The following is a 12,656-nucleotide window of genomic DNA, read 5'->3' on the forward strand; positions in this document are numbered from 1 at the left end:
TTGTTCTACTTTCCTCCATACAAACTTGACCCCTCTCTCAAAATTGCAGCGGAACCTAAACAAGGAAAAGAAAGCTTGACATAGAAAAGAAGAAAGGGCTTCAGATTTTATTATTGTTGTGGCGCTCTTAAAGACAAAAAAAAAAAAAAAAAAAAAAAAAAAAAAAAAAAAAAAAAAAAAAAAAAAAAAAAAAGAGTATAAACATATATATAGCGACTGCAACTTTTTCAATATTTGGATAGTTTCACAAATTGAGAGAAACCCTCGTTAAAAAGACATTCAAAATTTCAAACACAAAATCAATTCTTATTTTTGTAGAGTGATATAACATGTATCTTATTCTTATCTACTATATCTATATATATATCTCACAACATGTAATTATTCATTCTTGCTTTGCAGGTTTGGCACCATTGACATAGCTTCCCATCGTCACTACAATTCCATCAATATCACGGACGTACCCCACTTTCTGTCCCCATTCTTTCTCCTCCGGCTGGCTCACCGGCACCGCACCATTCTCCACTGCCCTCTGTTTATCCCATCAATCATAAATGGAGAACAAAATAACAAGATTAGTCCATGATTTTTGTATGATCAATCACAAGAAATCGTTTTTGTTATACCCTATACCTTGTACGCGGCATCTACATCTGCATAAGCAAAACAAACTTCAAGCGGGGGTCGCTCATGGCCATTCCGTGGAGTCTGGACTTCACCACTTCGATCATCGGTCTCATGTTGGTGGACCGGAGTGAAAGCTATGGTGGTCTCTCCACTATCGAGCTCTGCCCATCTGTGGGAGTTGTCTAAGCGGCGGACATGATAACCAAATGCTCTGGCGTAGAAATCTACGGATTTGGCTACGTCTTTCACGTACACAACCGTGTAAGCAAATGCTGGGTTGATATTAGTATTGGAAGCCATTTTAGAAAAGGAAATGGGAGTTGGTTTCAGATTTTTGAGTTTTTCAGTTTCCTGCCTGCCTTTTCTTTTCTTTTTTTATCTGTGGTGTTTTGTGTACGTGAGAGAGAGAGCTTAAATTGGAGGAACGAGTATAGAGTTACACGTGGGCAAGATTTGACTCACACGTGGCCTTAATGCATGTTTTGAGTAACTCATATGGTCAGCTGTTACTCATTTTCTGGTAAGGATCTGAATCATTATTAATATTATAGTATAATATAGTATTTCTTTTAAAAATTTATACTAATAATAAAATAACATATAAATCGATTACAAATTAACCAAAGAATGGGGCATTTGTGAGTTAAAGTTGTTATTTATCTCTTAATTAAATATTCACAAATGCATAAATTAGTTCGGAAGAGGTAAAAAAAAAATTAGTTAGGAAGAGGTAAAAAAAAAAATGGGAGAAACAATGGAGGGGCAATTTAGAGGTTTTCAAACATAAACATGGATATGAGGAAATAATTTTTTTTTTAACGATTCGTAATCCTCCTATTTAAAGGAGATTAATATACTAGAAAAAATTTAAAGGAAATTAATGCATATTTAAAAAAATATATATATTTTAGTCGATTAAAAGTAGTCTGATCCATCTTCTCACCCATAAAAAGAGTAAGAAGTCTCGAGTTTGAATTCTCTCGACTATAATAATTTTTATTAATTTTGTGTGCCAATGGGAGAATTATCAATATGTGTAATCCGTAGTATTATTTCGACTTATTGAGCCTTTTAATGGATAAAAAATATATCTTATATAGCTCTAAAAATATAAAAACATATTATCAAGAAATATCAAAATAAAGAATTGGCTTGAATATCCACCAATATTCTGAACTATTGAATCTCATCGAAGGATTAAAAAAATTAACAGATCCAAAAATATTTATATTTATTAAATAGAAAATCTAAATAAAATAAAGAAAGAGATGAGAAAAGAATTACCACAGATGAAGTCCAATGGTTGACAATGGTTCAAAAAACAAAACATGATGCGACGCCGTGTTGGAGCAAATGAATTTGTGGTATTCAAATTAAATTTCATCATTAGAGCCTAATGTAGTTAGAGTTCAGTAGATTTTCCGTTGCCGGTAGTTGTAGCTTTTGTAATGCTCGCAACGAATCTTTGTTGCGTTTGTTGTGTGATTGCCCCCATATTCAGTCTTGGTGGTTGCAACGGAGAGTTCTAGCTGATTTCCGATTTCTTTATCGTGGATGATGTTTCTTGTGACTTTTTTTCTACTTGCATGCTATTACGACTAATCCGTTTGATTTTTTTTTCAGAATTATTAGTTTTTAGTTCGTATATGGTGGGTTGGAAAGCGAGGAATCTGCGAATTTTCGAGAATGAGGTTATGCATTTTTCTCAATTGATCAGTTGTATGATTAAGCTACGTTGCACGAAAATTTTATATTTTGCATTTGGAAAACGTTTCCTCCACGAAAACGCTTGGAAATTTCTCTGAAAGATTTTCACTCTTTACCTCTTAGATTTTTTGGAATTTTAATCCTTCTTCTCCGTCTCTGGTAAAAAAAAAAAAAAAAAAAAAAAAAGCAAAAGCAAAAGCAAAATATAGATAAAGAGAGCGATTTTAAATAAAAAAATTTCAAAAAAATTTATTATCAAGTACAATAAAAGAAAATGATAATACGTTTTTCTCATCACTCCACATGAATCAAAGAAGATGAGAAACATGTAAATTGTGAATCTACGGACACAGCAGATAATGCCTCTGCATATTGACTATGTTAGCATTCTTCTCGATATTTCTACTCTTATTGACCATAGTAGATAATGCCTCTGCATATTGACAACCGTACACGTGTCCAAGCGGACCCGCTCCCTTCACTTCCAGAATGCTGGCGTTTCCTGTTTCCAGTTTCCCCTTTGATTGTGATGTAACTTTACACAAGGCAAAAACAACAAGACCAAAAAGGTATTTTGTTCGATTTCCCTATAAAAGACCGACCAAATCGTCAAAAAGATCCAACAAAAAGCACCGATTCCTCTTCCCTAATAAATCAAACCCGCTTGGATTCGCTAATTTCAGCTCTTTTAAACTCATTTTCTCTTCATTTCTCTAAATCTGGATCCATCGGAGATCGATAATATCAGCCTGTAGCTTTTCCGGTGAGTTTCGTTTTATGTTTTTCTGATTTTGAGATTTTTTTTTTCTTTCTGTTAATATAAAGTTGATGATAAATTTAAATATTTAGCAATTTGAATACAAGGATATTTCATTACTGAGAAAACTTATGATCTCTATAGGAAAATGATCTCGGTAAATAGCAATTTATTTTTTTGTCTTTAAATTTGTTTAATATTTGAAAAATATAAATGCTGATCTTACTCTTGCTATTTACACTTGCAGTTGGTAAAATGTCAAAAATATGCTGCTAGTTAAATATTGCATGGGGAAGACGCTATTTTAGTTGGGTATGAGATTTTAGAGCTCAGTTTCCAATAAATTTCAATGGGAGATCCACCCCATTGTCCTAATTCAAGTGGGAATTCTGAACTGACAACTGTTGCTGTTAGGAAAAAGGTTTATAAAAGAAACTTGGGAGCTTCTAATCTTACAGCTATCCCACAGAGTGCTTATAAACACATAGCATCATTGAGTCGTAGTAGGAATAGCGGTGGTGCAGTTAGTCATGCAGCTATTTTTTTACTCAAAGTTGCTGCCTTAGAGACGGTCCGAAGGGTTTCTAGGTCTAAGTGTCCCTCTTTATGGCGTGGACTTCAGGTTCTGCAAATTCTTTGCTATCCACCATTTAAGTGGATTCAGAAATGGGCTCCCTTGAATGGATTGGTCAAAGGCGTGCAGGTATGCTATTGCTTTCGTAATTGAATTGTTTTTTGTAAATATTTTTTCTGGGAAATAACTCAAGTTACTCTCCCCTTGTTGTTATAGATGTTCTCGAGGCCTTTGTTATTCCTTTCAATTGCAACAGCATTCTCTGAACAATCAGAATGTCATAGTGAAAGCCCAAGCAATACCATTGGTTCTCTGGATAACTCAGAAACACATTCCGAGTCATCCCTTGTAAATTCTTCTTCTGATGCAAGGTATATAAATAATAAAGTTTTCACTTTTGGCCTGTTCTTGTTGTTTGATTCATGCTTTAATTCACACCCAGGAAAAGAAAAACCGTTGGTTAAGGGAAAAAAATTTTCTCTCAAGTTTTGTTTAAGGCTCCTACATATGTAAACATCTGCTAGCTTAACAACCAGAACAACAGAACTGAGATTATGATAATTTCATTTAATTGATGTTAGAACTTCACAACTCATTTTTCCCCCTTCTTTTGGGATGGGTAGGTTAATCAAAGAAGTATATTAACAATTTTCTTGACAAATGAGTATGCTAGCTTTTCTGGCCCTGGAATTTTGTGATCAGTAGTCAGTATTGGTCCCTTTGAAACCAAATACTGGTCATTTTGGAAACTTTCTTCTTGAAAGAACTCCTAATTTGATTGGTATAATGATGGTGAATGGATATTTCTGTGGTTTGGCTATAGATGAAGAGGGAGTTGATGCTTAAACCAGACTAATTTGGTTTTGATCTGTGTCAATTGATATCTTTGGGCTGCATATGCTCATGAAGCTTGTCAGGAACTTTCCTGGACTTGACAGGCATTAATTAGGGTTGTCTATTTGACACACTGGCTCGCTGGATTTCCCAACAATCCTGCCTTCTTGACTAGTTGAAGCTTAAGAACAAGATCCATTACTTTCTCTTTCAAATATTGAATGGAAGACATATTGACAACACCAATTTGGGGATTTTATTAGCTGGTTAATTGTGAATGCTGTTTAAGATCATTTGTCTTTAGAATTTTACTGACCCCTTGAAGTCGATTTTTGAGGTATTTTGGAATTGATCTAGTCAAATCATGTGTTCTATCTCCTTATTAAGTAACCCATCACTTTCATCTGATCTGCAGGAGCAGTGATGGGAATCCTCAAAGTGTTGAATCTGAAAATTGGTTGATGCAACTCCTCGAAAAGCTAGAAAATGAAGGCATTACATTACCAGAAAGGTGATTTTTCTATTCAATTTTCATGTTTTGAGAATATTGGCACAAATTAAAAGAATATTGCAGTATCGTTTCTATATATATTCATCATTTCTAAGTGTATTTGATATTGTTAATACTTTGACTAATCAGCTCATTATTCTATACACTTTATTAAACCTATAACTATTCAAAGTAAGTGGGTTGAATGAAGACTTTTCACATTTCCATCCATTTTTCTTTCCATTCATGTTCCAATGCATGCTTAGGAGTCCCCTAATCCTAATATTGATGGATTCTAACAAAGATCAGTCATAATCTGCTTCCTCTCATCCAACCTTAGTTTGATCCATAAGATAAGTTTGATATTGACTAATGATTGAGAATGCTTGTGGCATCATTTGCTTCCTCCGATTTGTTGATTTCTTCCCCCAAATATCTCATGTACATAACAACCCTGGAGTGTTCCCAAACTCTTTTATGGTATTAAACTTGGCACATCTACTGTTAAATTTTTTGACATCTCATGTTGCAGCTGACCATGACATAGATATTTATGCAGAATTAATGAAGATGAACTCCATGGATTTTTTACTGCGGCAAATGGGGACTTTTCTTGCTTGCTATCATCGATTAAGAAGACAATCCGTTGGAGAGAGACCTACAGAATTCTTTCAGAACAAGAACTTGAGATATGGTCAAATTTGCTCTTCTGGCATGGATTTGATGTGGAGCAGAGACCGTGCCTTATTGTTCGCCTTGGACTAGCTTGCGTCAATTTGCCATTCCATGAGAGACCTCGCTTTGCTCAAGCAGTCAGTGAGTTGTTTTTATCTCTTGATAATTGTTGGTCATTTGGATTTTGTACTATATAAGATGCTTCCAATGGAAGAATATCAGGCTCTAAATCAAATATATAGAAATATCAGCACCCTTGCCTCCTTTAAAACATGTATGACAGATGTCTTCAAGTCAATTACTCCCTATATTGCTAGGAGCATTTGGGTTGTAACATTAGTCAGGGATGCTCACATTCACATATAGTAAACATTAATCTCAACAAAAATAATTGTTTTAAGTATCTCTTGTAAACCTGTTGTCCTAAAAATATAATTCAGTTCACGCTGGAAAGAGGAATTTGAAGTGAGGAGGAGTTCAGAGAGGTTGTTTGTAATAATTTCTTTTGTTCCTGTCACTTCGTGATATGGTAATACCAATTAATGATTAATGCTCTAGTCTCTCAGGTAGAGCATGGAGTCCTCCATTTGGTTGGCAAGGATAATCCTCAGATTACAGTTCTTGTGGATTGCTATGGTATATCACCATTAAGACTTCCTATGCAGATGCTGAGATCTTGTTCTTCTCTCCTGCAAGATAATTTCCCAAATCGTCTTGGCTATTTGCTTGTTATACGCCTTCCTCCAGTTGTTCGAGTCATTGCTCAAACTTTTATTCAAGTAAGTATACTATCCTCGCTAGGATATTGGTTAATTTGTCTTCCTGTTCCAACTCTTAAAACTTTTTAAATATTTTTATATTTGTAGTTATTGTGCAAATGAATTCTGGGTTCTTTTTTTATATCTTCTTCTGGGTTTTTAGTCAATCTATGCCTATGTTATGTATATTCTGTGGTTCTGTACAGGTTCTGAAACCTTTAACTTGGAAGAAGCTGAGAATCGAAGGAAATGCGTACGACAGGGTTATTTCCGAGTACCTTCAGATACTTCCATCTTACCTTGGTGGCAATTGCAGTTGTAAGACATGCTCCAACATCAGCATTCATGCTCAACAGCCACAGGTGATGAATGAGATCCGGAGGATACAGTCAACTGAAAGTGTTAGTGATGGAGTGGATCTGCGATCACTACATCTGCCTTTTGAGACTGATGTTCCCATGAATGAAAACTGGGACCACTTGTTGAGAACTGCTGTGATTGGCATTCTCATGGTGTGGGTTTTTATCGCTTTAGTTGCAGTATTATATGATCCTGATACCAAACCGATCTTCTCATTTCCATTTCCTCAACCAAATTAGTATTCTTTTTGATAGCTTCAAGGTAAGCACCAGTGTTTCTAATTACTATTAGTTCTCTTGCTTTTTGCAAGCTGAATAAATGTGGCATTTGTATTATCATCTATAGCTAAAATTAGTCATGTCGACTTCATACTCTCTCCAGTATAATAATAGTTCCAGACCAGTTCTTTAAAGTAAATTTTGTATTGTGTATTTATATATGTTAATAATTTAAGTAACTTTCTAGAAATAGTAGTCATTGATTTACTCGGGATTTTCACTTTCAGGGTCCAGTTAACCTTTTACTGCAATGGAATAGCCACTTTGCGCTCCTCTAAGAGTTTGTCCGGTTTCTATTTAATAGTTAAATATTATTGAAATGAGTGTATTTATTACTATACAGGAGAAAAAAAAATAAAATGGAAATAATTTTTAAAAGTTTCTTTTTATTGGTTTGGTTAATTTTAGAAAAATATTTTCATAAAATATTATATGAAAAAAATTATTATAGCTTTAGATAAGACTTTTTTATATTTGGTGTATGTATGGTCTTATATATCAAATTAATTTATAATTTTTTTTTATGGTTTTTCCTCCGGATTATAATAAAATTTATTTTGTAATTAATTTGATGTATAGGACATGGGGTTTTTTCGTGTAACTTTTTTATTAATTAAGTTTTCCTTTTGTGTTTTTGCATCAAACAACTTCATTGAATTGGGTTGGCGTAAGTGCGTTCTCACCTCAACATGAAGCTTATTAATGAAGTGGACAAAATATTTAAGTGGCAATGTCTGATTCGTGGTACTCAAAAATCCTTTCAATTAATTGGCATATAAACGCACGAGCTGTGACTTAATTTCTAGTGCTTGATCATGGCGACTTATCGTTGGACTAATTTCCAGTGCTTAATGATGGCGATGTACCGTGTACGTATATTTGGGTGTAAGGAAAAGTAGAACCACAGGAAAATGAAAGTACGTACGAGGAAGAAGATATGTTATAATTGGGTCCGCCTCATTGCTGATTACTCAGCCTTTGGTTAGGTTTCTTGCATGCAAGGAAGATTAAATATTACTACCTTACTTTCTTACTACTTATCACATCTGAAAAAGATAGTTAATTTCAAAATATTTATCACATTTGTGATTTTGAAGAGTAATAAATTTTTTTTTTCATGTTTACTCTTTGCATATAACTAATAATTATTATTTCAATTTAATAATTTTTTTAGAGAATTAGTATTAAATTAAAGGATAATATAGTCAATTTACTTAATAATTTATTGTAATTTAGACAAATTTAAAAATTTCTTAAGGGAAGTAAAATTCCAAAAGTAACCAGTCATATGCAACAAAGATATTAGTACTAAAGATTATCGAGATAATATAGTATTTTGGAGATTCCAGATGTATTTCGCCCTATAGTTACAATAAATGGGTTACTAAAGTCTTATAGAAAAGTAAATTTCTAACGTTTAGTTGATATAAAAGGTGCATTTCCAAGAAAATTCTATAGGTTTCTTATCTACTTTCCTATTCACACAGAAAAGTTCTTTACCATCTTAGAGGATAGTAAAAAATTGAATTTCTATTAAAAATAATATTTATACTCTTAAATATTATAAAATATTTAGCAAAATATAATCTTTTATAGGCACTTTGTTGATCGATTAGTAAATTATATTTATTAAGCAATACGTATATGTATTTTGTAGATTAATTAAATACAAAATATATAATCCAAGCATATTGATATAATCTATTATACATATATTTTGCACTTTTTCATAGTTTAACAAAATACAATTCCTCAAATGTCTACTCGTTTTGATGGATTGAGTTTCATTTTCCCTCTTTGAGGATTTTCTTGCTTCCTTCACAGTAGCTCTGGTTTTTCATAATCTTGTTATTTTGTTATTTGCTTAGTAATATCAAATAAGATGTGATTTATTCTCAAATATAAAGAAAAAATTTGAAGATTATCAAATCAGACATATTAAAAATTTATATACTCGAACAATAGTTATAATCGCCATTAAATCGAGCCAATGACAGAGCCAGGAGGGTTCTAGGAGGGACCTCTCCCTACTGCAGTGGTAAGATTCTTGTTGTTTTCTTCAATTGTCTGGGTATCTTGTTTTTTTAGTTTAATTTTACCTTTTTTAGTTTAGTTATTTTTATTAGTTCTTATATATAGATTTAATTTAAATATATAAATATAAATAAGCACATAAGATTCTACAATTTTCATAAATTATTTTTTGTTGCCTTTAAATGACTTATATCATTAATTTTAATTTTATATCCTCTTTTAAATTTTAGTTTTGAATTTAATTTCATTCTATGAATATATAAAATTCACGTTAATATTAAAATATACAATAGTGTTATAAATTTATATTTTAATTCTTTATTAACTCAAAAAAATTTTTGAATTCTAAATTAATTGAATAGTCACATGATATTTAATTTATTAAAAAAAACAAATTTAATATTATAATTCACTATTCTATTTTAATAGTTTTTAGAAAATAATATGAAATTGAATTAATTGAATTTTAAAATTATAATAATATATTTAAAATTTTAAATATTAATAGTTATTTTTATTGTTATTTCTAATATATAAATTTTAGAAAATTATTTCTTTTCTATTGAAAGCATCATACTAAAAAAAAATCTCTTATTTTGTCATCATTTATACTATTTTCATTAAAAATTTTGACCGTGTAAATATTTGTTTATGTAATTACACTACTTTTAGATTTTTTTAATCAAGTTTATTTTTTATTCGTCGTGAAATGATAAATATATTTTTACCATCTAGAAAAAAAATTTTGGCTCCGCCACTGAATAGTGCATGCTACCGTGCATCTATAGCTCAAATCTAATAATCTGTCAACACAATTGGATCTTTGAAATCAAACAAATATTGTTCTTTTTATAAGTGGTTAATCTTAAATTACATGTATTAATGTATAATAATATATTAATATGTATTTGTCACGACCCGTTTCCATGGACCGGACCGGCACTAGGGCCCAGGTAAGCTTAAGGCCCCCGAGGCCCGTAGTAAGCCTGAAACACTAAAATTTACTATTCCAATATAAATTTCAACTATTCAGCCCATATTACTAAATAAATAAACCTCAAGATTTTATTACATCTCGGCTCAAATTTATCTTCTACAAAATTCCACAGTTCGGCCCTAATTAACAATACATCACATCTTAATATGGGCTCACATAATTATATCGTCTATGTTAATACACGACTAATTGTACACAAATTCTACAACTGCGGAGTCACTAACTATTTTGTATACATAGCTTTTTATACATATAATTACATAGTAAAATAATTATGGAACTAGGAAAACTTCTTAATAGCCCTGTGGCGAAGAAATATAGCTTAAACCGTATTAAAGAGAAACTTACTTCCTGAAAAATTCAAACAAGACAAGTGAGTTTTCTAAGGAGTAATAATTATTGCACAACACACGCAGTCACACAAATGTGTAAACATATCAATCTAGTCATCCGACTAGTTATATGCTCACGCAGCCAGTCACTCAAATGGCATATCACCAGCACTCACAATCATAAACATCTTCATATAATCACATCACGTGGAAATTGGTCTGCGGCGTCACCGAAACCCCCGATGAGCCGTCCTCCCACATGGCCCATCCTCTCACGTGTGCACAAGGGAGCCGATCCCCCATTCTGGCCGACCGGTCTAATCCTCACTTGACCAGCCCTCTCATTGTTTTTCCATTCTCTCTTTTCTTTTCCATACCAACAGGTGGCTACCCGGTCGTCTCCATCAAATCTAGATCATCAGGCGCTCACAACAGGAGGCCACCCTGCGGGCTGCGATCAAATCTAGATTATCAGGTGCGCCCAATAAAGAAGCCAACCTGTGGTTTTACATATCATATAGATCACAACGGTAGGTGCACACGGGGGCGCCGATCTCCCATTTACCCGGCCGACGGTCCAGTTTCATAATTTATCATAATCAGGATCCATGCTTAATCGACCGTCCTCACAAACCCATGGTGACCCACTTCATCCCAATTCCACACAAACAAAGCACAACAATATCACAACACAATTAATCAAACATTGCAATCAAATGCAGACATATTAATCAATTAGACATCGTAATGCAATGCTCAATTAAACATCCAAAATCAATGCAAATAAATAAATAGTATTAACAAGAAACAACAATAATAAAATAAATAGCAATAATAACAATAATAATGAAAATAAATAAATATGTAAATAATTAAATGAATAATAAAGATAATAAAATAATTAGAGCACTCTATTTAATATTTATTAAGTTATAGAATTAATCTAAATAAACTTATTAATTATCTTATTACTTAAAACTAGTCTAAGTTCTATCGAAATTTCGGCAGCACCTCCCCTAAAAATTGAACTATCTACCTGCTCAAATATCACAATATTATATATATTTATCAATCAATGCACACAGCCCATCCGTCGGGCAATCAACCAAGTCGAGTTTCCATCCTCCATTAATAGCAATATCACCATTCAACCATAACTCGCAAATTAAAAATAACCTTCACTTGTTCCAAACATATTACCAATCATTCTTGTTCAAGGTATAAACATCATATTTAATTGTTATTAAAACTCTATATTAGTCACTAAACTGATGCATACTTTAAGTAACCCAACTCACAACTTAAACATATAATTAAGGCCCATCAATTTTTCTGTCTTTGACATGAAAATACAACTTCTAGATATAGCTAAGCGTTTTATATTTGAATTGTTAATTTAGCAAGCACATTGTTATCAAGCGGTAACCGACATAAGAGTATTAAATATATCAATACATACATATATCTGTTTCCATGCCGATTATATAAAATGGTACGAAGTATTTGAAATAGCTGCTGCCCACCAAAAATAATATAGTTTCCTAAACTTAAGCTTATACCGCATCAAGAACCTGGTTTACGACTTCACATACTCATCCGGCCAAAACACTACAATTCAAGAAATCAACTCAATAAATTGTTGCTCGCTCAAGGACTTCAAAGTTTTCTATTTAATACTCATGATATATCCATTGGTTTTGCACATTTCTTAATAAAATTCAGTTTATAACTCATTCAAAATGGAAACAAGTTAATAATTCCTTCATAGGATAACAAGGGCTTGAACATATAGCTAACTAGCTATCTTCAACCTAAAGAATGCTTAATTCTTCACAAGGATTTATAATAAATGTAATAATGTAACCTTCGATATAGGAATCACTTTATATACCAATTCAAAAGCAAAAATTCGAAATTCCTAATCACATTCAGCTAAACAGTAGCTAGATATATATAAATTTCTGCAATAGCCTAAGTATTAGCAATAATAATTGCAGTCATAATCATGCTACACTCATTCTTAAACTATAATCAAAGAATTCATGAAAATATACTGAAACAGGGTCAAAAATCAATTTACCTAGCTATAGAATGTGTGGAAAATTGAATATTTCCGGTTAAAATGACCGAAAATAGCTCGAATGCTCAAAACCGATACTGTTGGTGCGAACCTGGATGGAACTGACGAGGACTGTGGCCGACAAAGCTATTAGCGTCATTAGGAAGGTCTAAT

The 12,656-nt window shown here is 32.4% G+C and overlaps 2 protein-coding genes across 3 annotated transcripts; one reads left to right on the forward strand and one right to left on the reverse strand.

Annotated features, from left to right (window-relative positions):
- Positions 1 to 223: 223 nt before the first annotated feature.
- DSI-1VOC (dessication-induced 1VOC superfamily protein) lies at positions 224 to 1,016 on the reverse strand. The gene is made up of 2 exons (XM_012209620.4): positions 634 to 1,016; positions 224 to 532 (listed from the first exon to the last, which is right to left on the reverse strand). Exons 1-2 carry the CDS (start codon positions 925 to 927, stop codon positions 386 to 388), a joined length of 441 nt encoding a protein of 146 aa, XP_012065010.1. The 5' UTR covers positions 928 to 1,016; the 3' UTR covers positions 224 to 385.
- Positions 1,017 to 2,755: 1,739 nt separating this feature from the next.
- LOC105628237 (SEC14 cytosolic factor family protein / phosphoglyceride transfer family protein) lies at positions 2,756 to 7,199 on the forward strand. Of its 2 annotated transcripts, none has more exons than XM_089725846.1 (7): positions 2,756 to 3,097; positions 3,339 to 3,794; positions 3,882 to 4,036; positions 4,915 to 5,010; positions 5,549 to 5,801; positions 6,231 to 6,443; positions 6,629 to 7,199. In XM_089725846.1, exons 2-7 carry the CDS (start codon positions 3,441 to 3,443, stop codon positions 7,019 to 7,021), a joined length of 1,464 nt encoding a protein of 487 aa, XP_089581972.1. In that variant the 5' UTR covers positions 2,756 to 3,097; positions 3,339 to 3,440; the 3' UTR covers positions 7,022 to 7,199. The 2 variants fall into 2 exon arrangements, with proteins under 2 accessions (XP_089581972.1, XP_012065007.1); XM_012209617.4 differs by having other exon boundaries at positions 2,771 to 3,097; positions 5,549 to 5,805; positions 6,223 to 6,443.
- Positions 7,200 to 12,656: the final 5,457 nt, after the last annotated feature.

This window comes from Jatropha curcas, chromosome 1, assembly GCF_041381405.1.
Source record: "Jatropha curcas cultivar XTBG-Jc1 chromosome 1, XTBG_Jcur_1.0, whole genome shotgun sequence".
Classification (NCBI taxonomy): domain Eukaryota; kingdom Viridiplantae; phylum Streptophyta; class Magnoliopsida; order Malpighiales; family Euphorbiaceae; genus Jatropha; species Jatropha curcas.

Coding starts and splice junctions, on each gene's coding strand:
- DSI-1VOC (XM_012209620.4), bottom strand. CDS start 927: ATGGCTTCCAATACTAATATCAACCCAGCATTTGCTTACACGGTTGTG. Junction 533..633: donor ATGTAGATGCCGCGTACAAG/GTATAGGGTATA, acceptor TGGGATAAACAG/AGGGCAGTGGAGAATGGTGC.
- LOC105628237 (XM_012209617.4), top strand. CDS start 3,441: ATGGGAGATCCACCCCATTGTCCTAATTCAAGTGGGAATTCTGAACTG. Junction 3,795..3,881: donor GATTGGTCAAAGGCGTGCAG/GTATGCTATTGC, acceptor TTGTTGTTATAG/ATGTTCTCGAGGCCTTTGTT. Junction 5,011..5,548: donor GGCATTACATTACCAGAAAG/GTGATTTTTCTA, acceptor ATATTTATGCAG/AATTAATGAAGATGAACTCC.